This window comes from Chinchilla lanigera, unplaced genomic scaffold (assembly GCF_000276665.1).
Source record: "Chinchilla lanigera isolate Chin_1 unplaced genomic scaffold, ChiLan1.0 scaffold00140, whole genome shotgun sequence".
NCBI lineage: Eukaryota > Metazoa > Chordata > Mammalia > Rodentia > Chinchillidae > Chinchilla > Chinchilla lanigera.
In genome coordinates this window covers 3,092,750-3,110,990 of record NW_004955541.1, presented here as the reverse complement: position 1 = coordinate 3,110,990, position 18,241 = coordinate 3,092,750, and the positions used below count along the sequence as shown (strand labels likewise).

Here is an 18,241-nt window from a genome sequence, read left to right as displayed (position 1 = left end):
AAAAAAAAAAAAAAAAAAAGGCCAGGCGTGGTGGTCCACGGCTGTAATCCCAGCACTTGAGAGGCTGAGGCAGGAGGATGGCTGCAAGTTCCAGGCCAGCCTGGGCTACAAAGTGAGCTCAAGGCGAACCTGAACTGCATAGAGAGACCCTGTCTCAAAAAGAACCCCCCCCCTCAAAAAATGACGCACATGCCTGTAATCCAACCCCTTGGAAGCCTGAGGCTGGTGGATCACAAGTTCGAGCCCAGCCTGGACAATTTAATGACTTAGCAAGACCATCTCAAAATAAAAAATAAAGGCGGATGTGGTGATGCACAACTGTAATCTCAGCACTTTGGGGGGGCTGAAGCAGGAGGACTGTCGTGAGTTGGAGCCCAGCTTGGGCTACACAGTGAGTTCAAGACCAGCCTGGACTGTACAGTAAGACTATATCTCAAAAAAAAAAAATTATAGCGAGTGAAATATGATAAAATAAAAAGAGCTTAGGACGCAGCTCAATGTGAAGGGCTGCATTCAATCCAAGCCACTGAAACGCAAGTTTATTTGCAGTGTACAGTTCCCTGAAATGTGAATTGGCCTGACACCATTTCAAAGTTTTACGACGACAGGAAGATGTCTGTGTGGACGCCCCGGGCAGAGCTGGACACCGCGGGGCTCCGCGCCCTCGTCGGGAACAGCGCGAGGGTCTGCGCCGACAGCAGCTCAGCGGGAGCGACTCGCCGATGTCCTCGGGCGGCGCCGGGACTCGTTCGGGATCCACCTGGCGACGTGAGCCGACGTGCCGTGCCCTCCTAGAAACCGGTGGCAACCTTACTGGATCCCGATCCCGTCCTAAACGCCTCGGCTCCGGGCAGGAACTCCCAGCGACAGGCTCGACCCAACCGGGGCCGGGACAGCCGCCAGGCTGGGAGGCTGCGCGCACGGTTACCTGCAGAGCGTGGCCTCCGGCCCCGGCGACACCCAGCGGAGGCTTACAGACCACGTACGGCCGCCTGCTCGCAGGCCCGAAGGAGAGGCTCGAGCCTGGGCCCCGCAGCCGCCCGGGACCCGGACCCGGGCCTTGGCGGAGGACGCGCAGCAGCAGCAACACAGCCGCCATGTCGCCAGCAGCGGCGCCTGCGCAGGTGAGATTCTTCAAGGCGCATGCGCACTTGGGGGCGGGACGAAGACGGCTCGGGCGCCTGCGCAGTCCGGGCTCCTCGGGTCGCATGCGCGATCGGAGCCTCCCGGGCTCCCTTTCCCTCGCCGGCTGATTCCTCTTCTGGACTGACTTCCAGACCTTCTTGAGGTCCGGCGACTTGCTCAACGCCTAGAGTCCACCCGCAGTCAGGACTTTGGCTCTTTCGGAACTGTCAGCCCGAAGGGTTAGGATCCCTGAGCCCGTGACCCCCAGCGCCGCGTCCGCCAGCGGACCGAGGGGCGTCCCGAAGGCCTCGGGCAGGCCGCGGGTCCCGGGTTTTCATGCCTGGATCTTATTTCCAGCTCGGCTGCAGGGCCTGCTCAGGGCCTGCTCAGGGCCTGGCTGGGTGGTTTTCCAGTCTGAGGGGGCGTGATCGAGCCCCATCGGCGGTGTTAATTTGGGGCTGTGTGTGTCCTCGCTGCCCTTCCTGCAGGCCGAAGCAGAGTGGAGAGTGGTGTGCCAGGGAGCGGGCATCTGGGTCCGGGCTGCGGAGCACGCGGAGGAGCCCCTCCAGAGCCAGAAAGCGGCCAACGAGCGTGGCTGGCCGCCAGTTGTCCCCGAGAGGGCCGAGAGGCGTGCGCTGCAGCCCACCCCGGGTTAACGCGTGCGCAGGTGACAGTTGCCTTCTTTTGCCGCCGGAACCCCGAGCAGGTTCAGCCTGCAGCGGGAAGGGCAGATGAGGAAGGAGTTCGGATGCGCATGTTCTAAGCTCTTCATGGCTCTTGCAAGAGTGGGTTACTTGTTCTGCAGATGCTTAATTTCACGTAGATAACCATCTCCTCAGACCGGCTTGCTTGTTTTCTCCCGAAGGCCAGCTGACTCACTTCTGGAAGTCATTTCCCCCCAGGTGATCGACTGTGGCACCCAGCCAGGCTGAGGGCCCAGGCCGTGCACCAGGCCGTGTGCCGCTCATGGGAAATGCGGAGGCGTGGTGCCAGCAGCAAGGAAGAGGGAGCTGTTGTCTCATCCCACGGGCAGCTGTGCTGCTGGCCCGGGCAGGGCCCCCTGTCCGGCCACCCTGTGCAGCAGAGGGAGGGCCGCTGGGGGCTGTGGTCTGCGCAGCCCTCCCTGAGCCCTCAGGGCTGCAAAGGATGAGGCTAGGCATTTGCCACGGAGGTGGGGTTCCAGTGACTGATGTTTGTCTGTTTTTCTGTGTTCCAGATGGCTAACAATCAATCATTTTAACAAGAACCAGCATTATGAGTGCTGACTGGTGCCTGGCTCCATGTCAGACACTCTGACATAATGTTCACAGTTCTATGAATAAATACTTCTCATATCTATTTTACAGATAAGGAAAATGGGATTGAGAAAAAAATCCCCTGCCCAAGATCAGAGTTAGGGCTGATGACACAGTTCCAAGGCTGGGCTGGCTCTACCTGCATCTACCTCCCACTGCCCTGCCCACAAACACAAGGTCACACATGCCCATGCGCAGCTGGCCCACATGGCACCTCCCTGCCCACAGAGGCCCCAAAAGGAAAGGCCTGGGCATGTCTGCTGAGTGTCCTGCCAGGTGGCCCCCACATCGTGCACTGTGGTTGGGGAATTAGGTTGGTTTGTGGAAAGAGCAGCCCCTAGCTCAGGTCTACCACTGATTTTCACTAATTGTTTTCCTGTTATTTCTCTTATTCGTATAATTTTCCTTCACAATTGATCCATGCTTCCTGTTTCCTCCTGCACTATATTTTTTTGTTTGGTTGGGTTGTATTTTTTTTTTTTTTAGACAGGGTCTCTATGTAGTCCAGGCTGGCCCAGAACTCTCAGCAATCCTCCTGCCTCAGCCTCTCTAGTGCTGGGATTATAGGCATTTGCTACCATGCCCAGCATCTGCACTGCATTTTCTGGTTAGAAGACCAGAGAGTAAGGGCCAGGGATATAGCTCAGTGGCATAAGCTCCTGCCTGGCAAGTGCAAGGTCCTGAGTTCGACTCCTAGTACCCCCCCCAAAAAAAAGTAAACAGAAATGCATTATAGCTGGGCGCGGTGGCACACACCTGTAACCCCAGCACTTGGGAAGCTGAGGCAGGAGGATCCTTGCGAGTTGAGACCACCTGGGCTAAAGTTAGGTCAAGGCCACCCTGAACTGCATAGCAAGACCCTGTCTCAAAAAGACCAAAAAAAAAAAAAAAGACCAGAGCGTGTTGTTCTGCCCACTTTGTGGCTTTCAATGATTGTCTCCTGCCTCACGCTCCCCAGGGTTGTCCTGTGACTAGCAGACTGCCAAAGAGTGTCTTCTTGTACCCACAGGAGCTTGTGCAACAGAACTGTGACGACAGGTGATCAGGTCGCCCCCACCCTGCACGACAGTGTTAAGAGGATTTGTGACTCAGTTTTTAATGGATTTGAATGTGTTTATGAGGGTATAGGATGCAATCCTATTACAGCTATTTGAAATAAAATTGTTATTGCAGTCTAGATTCTGCCTGGTGATGCAGTAAGAGGGCAAGAGGGCAGCTCTAGGGAAAGAATGTTGGGCCCTGTCCTTCCAGCCTGTGGCTTTAAGCAAGTTATTAACTTTTCCAGGCCTCAATTTTCTCATCAGTAAAATGGGGATAATTATCTGCAAAGCCAGCTAATGTCAGCCTTGGGTTTCCCACAGGGTTGTTATAAAGATAAAATGCAGTAAACAGATGTGAAAGCAGCTTGTGAATCAGAAAGCGTTTAGGCCAACAAGTTATTACAGCTATGTTGTGAGAAATCGGGGCCTGGGAAAGGGGCTCCCAGTGCATTTACTGAAATTCAGTCACTCACCAACTATGCCCTGGCTGTGCTGGGGCCCTGCAGATGAGAGGGGGATGTGGCTGTTTCTGTCCTGGCTCTGGGGTTGCAGAGCAGAGGCTTCCATTGTCCTGCTCAAGTGGAGCTTCTCGAGGATGCAGCACCCCTGGGTTTGAACTTAGTGTGTTGCACAGCTGTGAGCCCAGCACTCTGGGAGGCTGGGACAGGAGGATATCAAGTTCCAGCCCAGTTTGGGCAGTTGAGTTTCCAGAATAAAAACAGGTTAGGCTGGGCATGACAGTGCAGGCCTGTAATGCCAGCCCTCTAGAAGCCGAGGCAGGAGAATTGCTATAAATTTGAGGTTAGCCTGGGTTACATAAGAGTTCAAGGCCAGCCTGATGTACATAATGAGACCCTGTCTCAAAACCAAAACCAAAACCCTGAACAAACCAAAACCAGAAATCCCAGGGTCTGGACCTGAGAGGAGAGGGGTTGGTGGGCAAGCCGGCCACTTGGGTCCTCCAGCCTTGGATCTCACTTGAGAGCTGCCCACCTGGGTATCAGCTGTGCTTTTTTTTTTTTGTCTTTTTGAGACAGGGTCTCAATGTACACTTTAGGCTGGTCTTGAACTCACTTTGTAGCCCAGGCTGGTCTCAAGCTCACAATGATCCTCCTGCCTCAGCCTCCCAAAGTGCTGGGATTACAGGCGTGTGCCACTATGCCCAGCTCACAACAGGCTATGCTTTATTCTGGGCAATTTCTTTTTTTTTTTTTTTTCGTACTAGGAATTGAACTTAGGACCTTGCACTTGCCAGGCAGGCACTTATGCCACTGAGCTATATCCCTGGCCCCCTATTCTGGGCAATTTCTTTCATTTCCGTTTTGATTCTTTTGAGCTTTCTAATGCATCTGTTTATTGGTACTTCCTTATTACCAGTTCACCTCATGAACTGTGTGCACCAGAAGGTTTTGCTGTGGCTGCCCCTTACTGTCAGCGGCCATCTCAGATCAGCCCTGGGCTGAGTCAGGACACAGCCCAGGCCTCCAGGTCATGGCTCTGACACCAGGTGCTGGCCAGCAGTGCTAGGTCCATCAGCAGAGAGGCCCCAGGAGGCTCCAAGGAAGCCTGCCCAGAATAGCTGGCTTGATCTCTCTGGCCCTTTGGTCCCAAGAGCACTTGACAGGGGACTAATATTGTGTGTGAAGCAAGAAAGGGTCTGCTTGCATGTGGGCAGCTTCCAGTTGGTCTCATGCCAACAGGACCTCATAGCTTGCCAGGGATGGAGCCAGTGGTTGTGCTGGCCGTGTCCTCACTGTACAGATCCAGAAAGCAGTCAGCACAACTGTCCTTCTTGCCTGAGGGGACAGAACTTGCCATGTTCCTGAAGGGCGGGGTCCTCTGGCATTGGTGCCTGTGATCACCGTCACAGACTCATTTCTGGCTCATCCTGGATCCTCTTGGTCTGTGGGCTTCAGGCAGATCAGTGGCAGATCTGCTGCTGTAGGACAGCCTCCCAGGGAGGGACTCAGGACCAGGGAGTGTGCCCCACCTGTCTTTCAGCAGCTGAGGAAGGAGATGCCTTTGTCCCTGTCCACTGGGAATTTCCAAGCTCTGCCCCTAGGGAGGTTGGCCTGTAGATGCTTTGTCATGCACAACACAGGCAAACAGGGTCACAAGTGAGAGCTGGCAGTGCCAGAGGACCAGGAGATTCCCTGGGCTGCTGTGGTCCCAGAATAGAGATCACAGAAAGAGGTTGTGAAAACCTTGTGTTGTGTCTGCAGTTTCTTTCTTTTTTTGTACTGGGAATCGAACTCATGACCTCAGACTTGCTAGGCAAGCACTTATGCCGCTGAGCTATATCCCCAGAGTAGCTGCAGTTTCTAAAGCACCTTTGGGGGCCTTGATAGAAGCTCCAAGGCTATTGCAGGCTATGAGTGACCTGGAGAGAAAGGGACATTTCCTCTGGGACACGGGGATGGCCTTTAAGACTTTTTTTTTTGTCTTTCTGAGACAGGGTTTCATTATGCAGTTCAGACTGGCCTCAAACTCACTTTGTAGCCCAGGCTGGCCTTCAACTCACAGTGATCCTCCTGCCTCAGCCTCCCAAGTGGTAGGATTACAGGTGTGTGCACCACCTCTGGCTGACATTTATTGAGCTCACACTCCCTGCTGTGAACTGTCCAGGGCTGTGGACACAGCAGAGGACTGAGAACATGCCAGTCCACAGTGAGCTTCTGCTCTGTCAAGGAAGAGAAAGCCAGGGGAGCAAGCCACGCCCAATATGTGCAGAGAGTGGCCATGGCCCTGGGGACAAAGTTCAACATGGGGATGAATTGTTGGAAGAGTTGTGATGTTGCACACCTGTAATTCCAGCACTATGGAAGGCTGAGGCAGGAGAACTGAAAGTTTGGAACTGATCTGGGCAATTTAGGAAGACTTTGTCTCAAAATAAAAAGGGGCCAGGGCCAGGCATGGTGGTGTATGCCGGTAATCCCAGCACTCAGGAGGCTGAGGGAGGAGGACTGATGCCAGTTTGAGACCAGCCTAGGCTACAGAGTTCAAGGCCAGCCTGAATTGCATAGCGAAAGCCTGTCTCAAAAACACACACACAAAAGGCGGGGGCTGGAAATGAAGCTCAGTGCGAAGGCCTTGGGTTCAATCCCAAGTACTGCCCAGCCGGGTGTGGTGGCGCACGCCTGTAATCCCAGCACTTGGGAGGCTGAGGCAGGAGGATTATTGTGAGTTTGAGACCAGCCTGGGCTACAAAGTGAGCTCAAGACCAGCTTGAACTACATAGTGAGATCCTGTTTCAAAAAGACTTAAAAAAAAAAAAAAAAGTACTTTCCCCAGTACTGAAAAAAAAAAGTCTGTCCTCCATGCAGGTTAGTAGAGCGGGTGTTGGTGGCATGCTTGAGGCTCTGGGTTCAATCTCCAACACCACAACAAAAGAAAAGTCTTGCCAGGTGTTGTAAACACCTGTAAGCTCAGCACTCGGGAGGCTGAGGCAAGAGGATTGCTGTGAGTTCAAGGCCACTCTGGGCTACATAGTAAAACTCTGTCTCAAAGAATTAAAAAAAAAAGAAAAAAGTTGTGTAAAATATATATACCATAAAATTTAGTTTTTGTTTTGTTTTTGAGACAGGATCTTACTATGTAGTTCATACTGGGCTTGAACTCACCATGTAGCAGAGCCTGGCCTTGGCCTTGAATTTGGGATGATCTTTCTGCCTCAGTCTCCCGAGTTCTGGGATTACAGATGTGTGCCACCATTCCTGGCTTGTTTCACAAGGGACTTTAGGGGGCGGGGGATATAGCTCAGCGGCACAAAGCACCTGCCTGGCAAGCACAAGGTCCTAAGTTCTATTCCTGGTACCAAAAACCAACCAAACAGAAGGGACTTTAGGGCCGGGGATAGGTCCTGAGTTCAATTCCGAGTACCAAAAAAAAAAGTTGCAAAAAAAAAGGAGAAGGGCTGGGGGTATAGCTCAGCAGCACAAGTGCCTGCCTGGCAAGTGCAAGTTCGTGAGTTAGATTCCCGGTCAAAACAAAACACAACACAAAACCAAAAAAAAAAAAAAAAAAAAGAGAAGGGACTTTGGAGCTGTCCCTAAGGTGAGGCACAGGAGTGAAAGCTGCTCATGGTTTCAGAACAGAAGCTGGCAGGGCCTGGCAGAGCAGTCGGAAACAGGCTGCAGGCTGTCAGGGCAGCGGGTGCTAGGGTTTGGGCCATCTGGGGTTCTCCACCACCTCTGAAACCTGGCCTTTGTCCTCATGGTGATGAGGTGGCAAGGCCAAGGGCAGGTAAGGACTCTTCACATTTTTTTTAGTGTTGGGGGTTGTGTGCTAGGCAAGAGTCTGACTAGACCCCAGGCTAAGGTCTGGTTTTTTGATTTTTATTTATTTTTTATTTTTGGGGTTTTTTTTGAGACAGAGTCTCACTATGTAGTCTAGGCTGGCCTCAAACTTGTGGCAATCCTTCTGCCTCACACTCCCATGTGCTGGGATTACAAGCATATGCCACTGCATTTGGCCTGTTTTTTGTATGTTATTTTGAACTGGGAATTGAACCCAAGGATGCTCTACTACTGAGCTACATCCCTAGCTCTTATTTCACATTATTTTAGAGACAGTCTTGGCAAATTGGGCTCAAACTTGTGATTTTCCTGCCTCACCCTTTTAAGACCCTGGGATTCTAAGGCCTCTCTGTTTTTTTTCTTTTTGTGGTACTGGAGAATGAACCTAAGGCTTTTGCACTGAGGTACATCCTCAGCACATTTTTTATTTTTTAAGTATTGCCCAGTCTGGGCTTGAATTTGACATATCTGCTTCAGCCTCTCAAGGTACTGAGGTGAGATGTATGTGTGCTACTTTGCCTACTTCCTTTTATTTACTTATTTTTTTTGGAGACAGGGTATCATGTAGTTCAGGCTGGCATGGAACTCACTGTGTAGCCCAGGTTGGCCTCAAACTTGAATCAATTCTCCTGCCTCAGCCTCCTGAGTGCTGGGATTACAAGCCTGGGCTACCATGCCTGGCTCCTTTGAGACAGGATCTTGCTAATTGCCTTGGATCCTGGATGGGCTCAAACTGGAGCTCCTCCTGTCTGACTCCCAGAGTGCCACCACATAGGGCACCCCAAGGCCTGTTTTAAGTCCCTCATTTTGGGGCTGGGAATATAGTTCAGCGGCATAGCACCTGCCTGGCAAGCATGAGGTGCTGAGTTTGATTCTCAGTTCCAAAGAAAAAAAAAACAAACTAAATCCCTCATCTTGGTCCTGGCTGAGCAGACTGGAGAGCGAAGTGTGTGGGGTGGCTGTGGCGAAGCGCCAGGGAAGTGCTGTGGGGGAGGGAAGCAGGGAGAAGCTGCGACCCCACAGGTGTGGCAAGGCCAGTGCCTCTTGTTCATTCTATGGCTGGGCTGCTGTTGGTATTAACTGTAGTGACAGGTCCCGAGAACGAGGTGTCCGCGGATGAGAAAAGGAAAGTAGAAGAGACAAGAAAAACAAGAGAGCTACAAGTCTGGGATCAGGGAGCTTACAGCCTCTTGGACTGCCACCCCGATCACTCATCTCAATCGCTTTTTATTAGAACCACGAACGTAACTAAGACCAACAGGAGAAATTCATTATCTCTTTCCATTTCCACCTCTCAGCTGATGGTAACAATCCTCGGGCAGGCGAACCTCCCACACCCAGCACCACATGCACTCAGTTCAGCTGGGGATCGTAAGCGACCATCAGTAACCCATCCATTAGCAATCACAGTCTTCTCCCCATAGGCTGCTGCTCCTGCTCAGCCACCTCGGCCGCAGCGGGCCAGCTGCTGTGCACGGGAGACAGCACCCACACCAGAGTCCAGATGAGTGGCAGGGTGGTGGTCACAGGCCAATGCCACGGGAAGGAGACGGGAGCTCCAGCGCTGCTGCCTGCTCACTGTCACTCATGGATGGCCTGCAGAGAAGCAGGTGGTCCCTGGACCAACAGATCCACCAGTCCGGTGTGTCAGCTGTGCCTGGTCTTCCTGCAGCGCCTTCAGCAGCTTCCCTTGGAGGAGCCCATGTTGCTGGCTCACGTCCAGCTCTGCCTGGAGGGAGCAGCACAGCTGAGCAGGTTAGACTGGAGATGCCTGCGCGCTGGAGGGCACTTTGGCTTTCTGTGTGCTCACACCCAGCATGCATGCCCTCTGTGCTGGGGACTGCCCCCAAAGCCATACTAGGCCAGCACCCCTTCTCAGCCACTCAGCTGCACCCCAGGCCCCCTGCTGTTTTGTTTTATTCAGCCTGTTTGTTACCTGGTCCCTAAGGCAATCTTGTGTGACTTTGCAGGTTCCTAAATTGAACAGACAAAATGTGACCAGTCTCACAAGCAGTGTTTACAATGCAACTATACTGGTAAAGGAGTAAAGGACCTAGGACCATCTGGGCAAAAGGAAGCGTTGTTCCCTTGGGGCAGAAGCTGCCCAGCCCAGGGAGGAGGTATGCAGACTGCTCAGAAACATTGAAAGAGGGGGCTGAGGATTTAGCTCAGCAGCACAGCGCCTGCCTGGCAAGCGCAAGGTCGTGAGTTCGATTCCTGGTACTGAAAAAAACCAACCAAACAAAAAAAGTTGAAAGATGATTTACAGCCATTTAAAAAAAAAAAAAGAAACAGGCCAGTAGTCAGGTTCTATATTTAACTCCTGCAAAATCTATCCTTTTATTTCCTGAATGCCTTCTAAAGTTACAAAGTAAATCTGGGTGCCAGTCGAGGTGACATACACCTGTAATCCCAGCAGTGGAGAGGCTGAGACAGGAGGATCATGAGTTCCAGGCCAGTATGGGCTACATACAGAGACTCTATCTCAAAATCAAAGCGGTAAAAGTGTCCTGCAGTGACAAAGTTTATGACTACAGGGAGCCCAAAGCACCTACCTGTCCTCAGTATTACTCATTATGTTGTGAAAGATGGAGCTCCTGGAAGGTATGGCGACATCCTTGGACCTGCACCTGGCACTGGTGGGCAAGCTCCTGGGCTCCTCATCCTGAGCCCAGGCTGATCACAAAGTCCCCTGGTCTCATGGCCCACAGCTGTGACCCATGGGGGAGCTTCAGGGCCAGTCAAGGCCCAGCATGGGCTCACCCTGCTGCTGCCCAGGGCCACTTCTTGATGCCCCCGAACCACTGTGGTGCCACATGCCTGTGTGGGTCTTGGGCTCCCACCGAGGGGCAGAGTCGCTGCAGTCTCCTCTCCAGACCCCCGGGTTGTCATGCTGCAGTTCAGACATCCCTGCCAGCAGCAATCCCCGGAACAGCTCTGGACAGGCCCCACTGCAGCAGGGTAACTGCTGAGAGGAACAGCAATGGCACCAACACTTATGTCTCCTCATGTGCCAGAGGAGACATAACTCACTGCAGTGTGCATGCTGAGTCCTCCTGAGTCCTGGCTGGTGCTGCCAGGGGCTCCCTCGGGGCCAGAAGAGGCACACATTGGCCAGGACAAGTCAGTGGAGCTGGAGCCCACACAGCCTGGTTCCATGCATGTGCCTCATGGTGTCCACCATGCCAGGGAGTGCCTGGGTGGCACAGCCCAGATCAGAATCAGCAGTCAGGACTTTATTATTATTATTTTGGTACCAGGAATCAAACTCACAATCTCATGCTTGCCAGGTAGGCACTGTGTTGCTGAGTTATATCCCCGACCCTTTATTATTATTATTATTATTATTATTGTTACTATTGTTTGCCTTTTTGAGACAGGGTCTCACTATGCAGTTCAGGCTGGCCTTGAGCTCACTTTGTAGCCCAGGCTGGTCTCGATCTCACAATGATCCTCCTGCCTCAGCCTCCCAAGTGCTGGGAACAGGAGTGCACCACCATGATACTATATTTAATCCTTATCACCACAAGATCCAGGTACATAGTGAGACTGTCTCAAAAAGTAAAAAACAAAACAAAAACAAAAAAAACCCAAAACCCAGAGCAAACCCCCCAAGAAACACTGAGAGCACAGCACACACATCTGTCAGCGGAGTCGTGATGCATCACAAATCACATGGCCTCTGCACACTCCGCGGGTGCTGATGAGAAGCAGCAGGTGGCAGTGACCTCAGTGTTACCATGAAGATTGTCTGACTTCACTGCGAAGGGCTTTGGGGACCCTGGAGGCCACAGTGACCACAGTGATTCTAACCTGATTCCCCCTCAGTGGATCTAGCATAAAAGACCTAGGCTGTGCAGTAATGAGAAGTGGGACAACCTGGGTCCTGCGATGTCTCTGAGCGGTGGAATAACCAGCTCTGCAGCTTGACTGGATTCCTGCTCCAGATGAGGCGCCTCCCACAGGTGCAAGGAGAGCACACAGACCCTGGTGCTGTGGTACCCACTCAGCATCTGCTTCTTACTACCAGACAAAGACCTCTGAACACAACTGTGATGTCTGCAGGGGATGTGGGCCCCTCTCCAAGAGAGATGCCTGAAGTACCCATTAAGGAGCTGAGATCTTTCATTCTCTCTTTTGTGGTGCTGGAGGTGGGACCCAGGGCCTCACACATGCCAGACAAAGTCTATTGTTAACCCACATCCCTGCCCATGAATTTTTTATTTGAGATGGAGTCTCACAATAATTCAGGCTGAACTCACTGTGTAGCCACAGCTGGCCTCAAGTTCACAGGGAGCCTCCCAGGATCGCAAGCATGTGCTACCATACCCAGTGCCGGCCCTCTTCACTTCAGCCAAGGTTCTCCTAAGTTGTGCAGGCTGGGCTTCAAGTTCTGATCCTCCTGCCTCAGCTTTCTGAATAGCTGGGCTGGCAGGTGTGTGCCACAGCACCTGGAGACATGCATAAGCTTTAAGGACATTAGGCTAAATGAAATAAGCCAATCAGAAAAGGACAAAAACTGCAGAGTTCCACTTAGATGAGGTCTCCAGAGTTTGCAAGAAGTCAAGGGGTGAATGGGGAGTTATTGTTTAATGAGACTAGTTTGTTTTACAAGATGTTTTTATTATCACTGACTTTAAAAATTGTTAAGCTGGTAAATTGTGTGTATTTTACCACAGTAAGAACTAGGGAACAGAAAGAAAGCTGGGTGTGGTGATGTGCCTCTGTAATCATAGCTACTTAGGAGGCTGAAGCAGGAGGATCATTTTTCTGCTAAGTTGCCCAGGCCAGTCCCCTTGCCCCAACTCAGCAATAGCAAAGCCAGTAACTAAGGGAAAGAATCCCTCAAGCTCACAACTGGTAGGGATACAGGAAGAACCCTGGGTGCCTGTTCCAAACATAGGGCGGCCTTGCCAGCCCTAGAGGCAGGACCCCGTGATGAGGCCCTGTGGATGAGAGGGGGAGTGGCTCTGTGCTACCCGGGGGTGTAACAAATGGTAACTGACTGCGAAGTGAGCTGGGCCGGATTCCAGTGCAGAAGTGCTGGGAAGCAGGGCTGGCTGGATCCAGGCCCAGCAGAGAGCCCTTGCAAGGCCACGAGGAGGGCAGGGGCAGGAGGTGAGGGCCTGGCCTGCTCTGGCTGCTTCTTTTCTTGGGGTGCTGGGGATTGAACCCACTGAGCTACACCACTAGCTCTGCAGCTGCCTCTCCCACCTATGTGGAAGAGGATGTGGACAGCAGTGGTCTTGCCCAGCCTGCTGGGTAGGGGGTGGCACCTCCTGATGCAGCGAGGTCTCCCTGTCCACACGGCACACGGGGGACTGGGCAAAGGGAGTGGGGAGAAGCCTGAGCGCTTTGTCTGGAGCGAAACCAAGTTATGCCTCCTTTCTCCCCTGGGAAGCCCGGTTCCTCACTGCCTCTGCCCCCTCCCTGTGCACCAGCCTGTGCTCTGCAGCCATGATGGGCTTCCTCAGTGAACAGTTAACTTCTGGTCACCCCAGGGACAGAGGAACTGGACTGTGCATGCCCCGGCTGGGACCGGCTGTGTTCACAGTTCACTTCACAGCTTTAAGGTTTGTGCCTGGCAAGTGGCAGACCCTGGCTTTGTGGTTGTAGAACAAATTCAAGAGCTTTGGGGTGTGGTGGGATGTTATTACAAGAGCAGTGGTGGAGGTGTCCAGGACCGGCCTTGCAAGGGACACCCTGGAGACAGAGGGTGACTGGGGGCAGCCTAGGGACAGGCCTCTTGACCAGTTCAAACTGGTATTTCCAGAGCAGGGCCAGGAACTGCACTAGAGAATACCTGTGCCCAGTAGTACTGGGGACCATGCCACAGTGATGCTGAGGGAGGCTGTGTGGGCCAAAGTGTTCTGTTCACTCACAGTGTTCTTTTCTTTCTTTCTTTTTTTTTTTTTTTTTTTGGTTTTTTTCCGGTACGGGGAATCAAACTCACAACCTCCCGCTTGCCAGGCAGGTGCTGCGCCACTGAGCTAAATCCCCAGCCCCCATAGTGTTCTTTTCTGAGACGGAGTCTGTGTCACCCAGGCTGTGCCCAAGTGATTTTTGTGCCTCAGCCTCCCAAACAAGTGGGCCCACATGTGTACCACTGTAGCTGGCTGGGCCCACAATGTTTTACAGATGAATGCCTTTAATCAAAGATCCTGTAATAAGCTGAGCACGGTGGTGCACTGTAACCCCAGCACTCAGGAGGCTGAGGCAGGAGGATCACTATGAATTAAGACCAGCATGGGCTACTCCTGATTTCAAGGCAGCCTAAACTACATAAGACCCTGTCTCAAACAAAACAAACCCACAGCTATGCGGTTTATTTCTATGTGAAAACTGGGAAGAGGTGGCTATGCAGGCTCCTGGAAGTGATGGGTGGAAGGGGTGCCCTTGCCTCCTCTGCTCCGCAGGAGCTCGTACCTGCTGGCCCTTCTCCGGCAGCCGAGCCAACCTTCCCGGTCTGCTCTCTCTTCACTTCACAAGCACAGCACCACTGCCCATGTGGCCTCCTCCAGGCTGTCCCCTTCGCATGGTTCCCAGGGAGATGCATGGCCCCACCTGTCCCCCTAGAAACCTTCACTGGCATGAACTGTTCGGGGCCAAGACTCATCTCCAGGCGCCTGTCTGACTGGCTCTTGGGTTTCTCTTTTTCTTAGTCACTTTCTCGTTGCTGACACTCATGACTGAAAGGAGGAGAGGTTTTTCTTGGCTCACAGTTGCAGTCCATGGTCAGCTGGCTCCGAGGCAGAACACCACGGTGAGGGGTCTGGCAGACCCTCACTGAGGCTCACCTCACCGAGGCAGGGTGCCAAGAGTGAGACACACCCCTCCAGGGTCTGCCCGTGAGGGCACAGTCCCTATCCACACCACCACACTGTGTCACTGTCCCTCCACGTCCCTTATCCATTTATCACCTGCAGGGGAGGCCTGAGCATCTCAGACCTAAGGGGCAAAACCACTCCATGTTTTGGCCAAGACCTGCACTGCCCCAGTTCTCATTTTGGGCAAGGCCAACTTCACCCAGAACCATGCTTTCTTTTTTTTTTTTCTGGTACTGGGAATTGAACTCATGACCTCACGCTTGCCAGGCAGGCACGGTGCTGCTGAGCTAAATCCCCAGCCTTCTGTGCTTTCTCTTACAGCGCAGAGCCTTGCCACTGCCTTTAAGCCTGCCATCTCCCCATCACACCTTCCTGGCTCTGGTCGTCTCCAGACACAGTCTGCCCCGGTTTCTCCTTGCACTCAGGGTGAAACCCCAACCGCACAAAAGCCCTACTGTCACAGAATCCCCACCCTAACTTTGCTGGCCCCTCCTTCTGTGCCCTTGCAGCCTTCGCATTTGCAGTGCCCTTCCTTCTTTACCATGCAAAACAGCACCCTCTCCCCACCCCTCACCTTTTTAAATGCAGGCAGTGGGATGGGTCAGGTCACATCACGGGCACTTTAAATTCTTGTTGGTTAAAAGAAAGAATACTGCCCAAGCTGCTGAGCCTCTTCCCATTAAGCACAGCACTTAGGGTCCCTCTGCCTAGGGTGTGTTGCAGAACAGAATGGGAGCCACAGTGTACTTTAGGACTTCTCAAGTAGCTCAGTGTTTGGCATTCGCATGTAATTCCAGCACTTGGGAGGCTGAGGCAGGAGGACCACCGTGAGTTTGGGGCCAGTCAAGACCCTGTCTCAAATCCCCCAAATATTTTTCACTAGCCACAAGCAAAAAGAACCATGTAAAATTAATCTTTATTCAATATAATATATTTAAGATACTGTCATTTCAACATGTAATGTTTAAAAATGTGTAACATGTTTAAAACACTTACTTGTGAGGTATGTTATGTTCTTTTCTTCTTTGCACTAAGCCTTTGACATCCAGTGTACACTCCTCCACAGCATATGTCAACTTGAGATTCCAGCATTACAAGTGCTCAAGAGTCATAGTGGCCATGAGCCATTTGATGGACAGCAGGCCTCAAGTGTTTGCCACATCTCACCCTGTTAACTCTTACTTTGCTGGCAGTAGCTCAATTTTTTTTCTTCTCAAATTTTATGTCTTGGTTTAAAACACTGACAAAATTTTACTAATATTATTTCTGTACCATCCTATGTATTTGAGATATTATAAACAATCTTTAAAAGCTGTGAGCTGGGCATGGTGGTGCACGCCTGTAATCTCAGCAATCGGGAGGCTGAGGCAGGAGGATCATTGCGAGTTTGAGACCAGCCTGGGCTACAAGTGAGTCCAAGGCCAGTAAGCTGCATAGCAAGACTCGTCTCAAAACAAAACAAAACAAAACAAAACAAAACAACTGTGATTCCATTAAATGCACAGCGGTACTCTGGTTACTTTATTTATTTTTTAATTTTCTTTTCTCTTTTTGAGACAAGGTCTCGCTATGTAGTTCAGGCTGACCTTGAGCTCATTTTGTAGCCCAGGGTGGTCTCAACCTTGCAAGGATCCTCCTGCCTCAGTCTCCCGAGTGCTGGGATTACAGGCGTGTGCCACCATGCCCAGCCTTCTCTGGTTACTTTTGATATGCAAGTGAGCAAAGATGTAAAGATTGGATCATTCAAAGCTTAGGGATAAAATAATAGTTTTTAATGCCATGGCCCCTGTCCCAATTTATGCACATGTATAAAAGTAAAGGAGAACAAATATCTCTATTCATTTAATATCCAAAACTTTTGGACATTATTCCCATGGGAACAGTCCTGGTGGAAAATCTGGTATCTTCTCCTGGTATACTTTATCAAAAGTGTCAGCCTGGGCTATAGTGAAGTGATTTTCAATCCTTAGAGATGCCTGGAAAACAGAATGTAGGCACTTCAATCAGATGTAGTGATGGGAGTTCAGGACAGCACATCCCCTCCTCTACCTCTCGCTACCTTTTTCCTGATAGGGACACTAGCTAGTATGGAATGACCAATGGGCAATTCAAGGGCCTTGTGACACTTGGTAACCATATCCATGTGCACTTCTACCTGCATGGAAATAACTTAATTCCTTCCTATGACTCCGTATTTTTCTCCACCAGGCTGTTTTTACTTGTATGTTCTGCTTCTGTGGAACTTCAGTTTGCTCTTATTTTGGTATGTTTTCTGACTCAGTTATAAAGGCAAATCGCCTATTCATATGTCCTATTTAAAATTCCCCAGAGAGAACATTAGATGGGTTTAGGTCAGCATTCTTCAAATTTTGCCATGGACGAGATACAGTCAGTGACCAAGGTAAACACACCAGCGCCTAGTGCACACCACTCTGGGTTAGCAGGTAGGGACAGGGTCTTGGACTCTGAATTGTACCAACTGGACCAGGTAAGAGAGGGAACCTGGATCATCTTTTCAGGACTTCTTCTCAGCCTATGGGCAGCTCTTACCTGATGAAGCTACTGGTTCTGGGCAGGAAGAACAGAACCCGGCCGGCCCGAGAAATCTTAAATTCTAGTTATAGTAAAACCAACACTGTCACAGCAGAGTGTGCCCGGCCCCGTTCACGGGCTTCACAGCAGCGTCCTCTCACCCTCTCGAAGCCCCGGTGCAATGCGTGAAGCTCTCCGGAGAGCTACAGCACCCAAGGCAAAAGCGGGGCGGGGCGGCTGGACCGCAGGACGTCCCCCGGGCCCCACAGGCGCCGCAGGAGTGCAATCACCTTTAGGTCCCATGCACTCTTGAATCTGCCATCCACGATTTCTTAATTTGAACTTTGTTAGCACCCTGCTTATCGAGTTTCTCAGAGTCCAGTAATACACAGAACTTAAAAAGATACCAAAACACCGATTTCGGTCACCTACCTTACCTGGGTCCGTCTCCTGGACAAGCACGTCGACGCATCTGACTAGGACCCGAGTCACCGCGGCTGGATTGCTTTCCAGGGAGGACGAAACCCCTGCACACAAGCTAAAAGTAACTTCCGCGTGCTGTAAACCGGCGACGCGCGGGGTGATGCAGCGCTCGGCGGCCTCCGCCGGCCTTCAGCCGAGCTGCTTCATCTTCCTGCATGTCCCACGCGCGACGCTCGGAGGCCGAGCGCGGGCGCGCCTCCCGGGGACGACTGGCCCGGTCCACAGACACCTGGCGAACCGGAGCGCCCCAAGGCCACAGCGCGCGCCCAGGCGCCGACAGGCCAGGCCCAGGCCCTCGTCTCCTAGGAGCCTCCCAAGAGCTTTCCACACGCGCCCGAGGGCTTCGGCCGGTGGCCGCGTCCTCTCGAGACCCCAACGGATCTTAAGGCGACAGGGGACACCCAGCCTCCGGGCCCCCTCCACAAGAGCCGCGTTTCTAGACGTGTCCGGGCTTCCGGCACGAGATACGGCCAATCGTCGTGGCCAACAACTCAAGACCCGCCCACCGCGCGACGCTACAGCCAATCCGATTGCCCACTGTCCTTTCCCGTGAGACTTCCCCACGACCGTGGCCAATCGTTCCGGGTGTCCGCCTCCTCCCGCCTCCGGCCTGACGCGGAAGCCGTCAGCGCCGTCCGCCCTTC

General features: G+C 52.2%; 1 protein-coding gene across 2 annotated transcripts in view; it reads right to left on the bottom strand.

Annotated features, from left to right (window-relative positions):
- Spg7 (spastic paraplegia 7 (pure and complicated autosomal recessive)) overlaps window positions 1-18,023 on the bottom strand; it is a 48,190-nt gene extending 30,167 nt beyond the window's left edge. The window contains exon 1 of one of the 2 annotated variants that reach the window (XM_005411036.2): window positions 17,547-18,023. Coding sequence is in view for 1 of the 2 variants with exons in the window: in XM_005411035.2 (XP_005411092.1) it covers window positions 929-1,210 (282 nt within the window). In the remaining variant the exon portion in view is untranslated. Of the gene's footprint in view, window positions 1-928; window positions 1,343-17,546 lie in introns of those variants that run through there. The other variant, XM_005411035.2, reaches the window with a different exon arrangement.
- Between the last annotated feature and the right edge of the window lie 218 nt (window positions 18,024-18,241).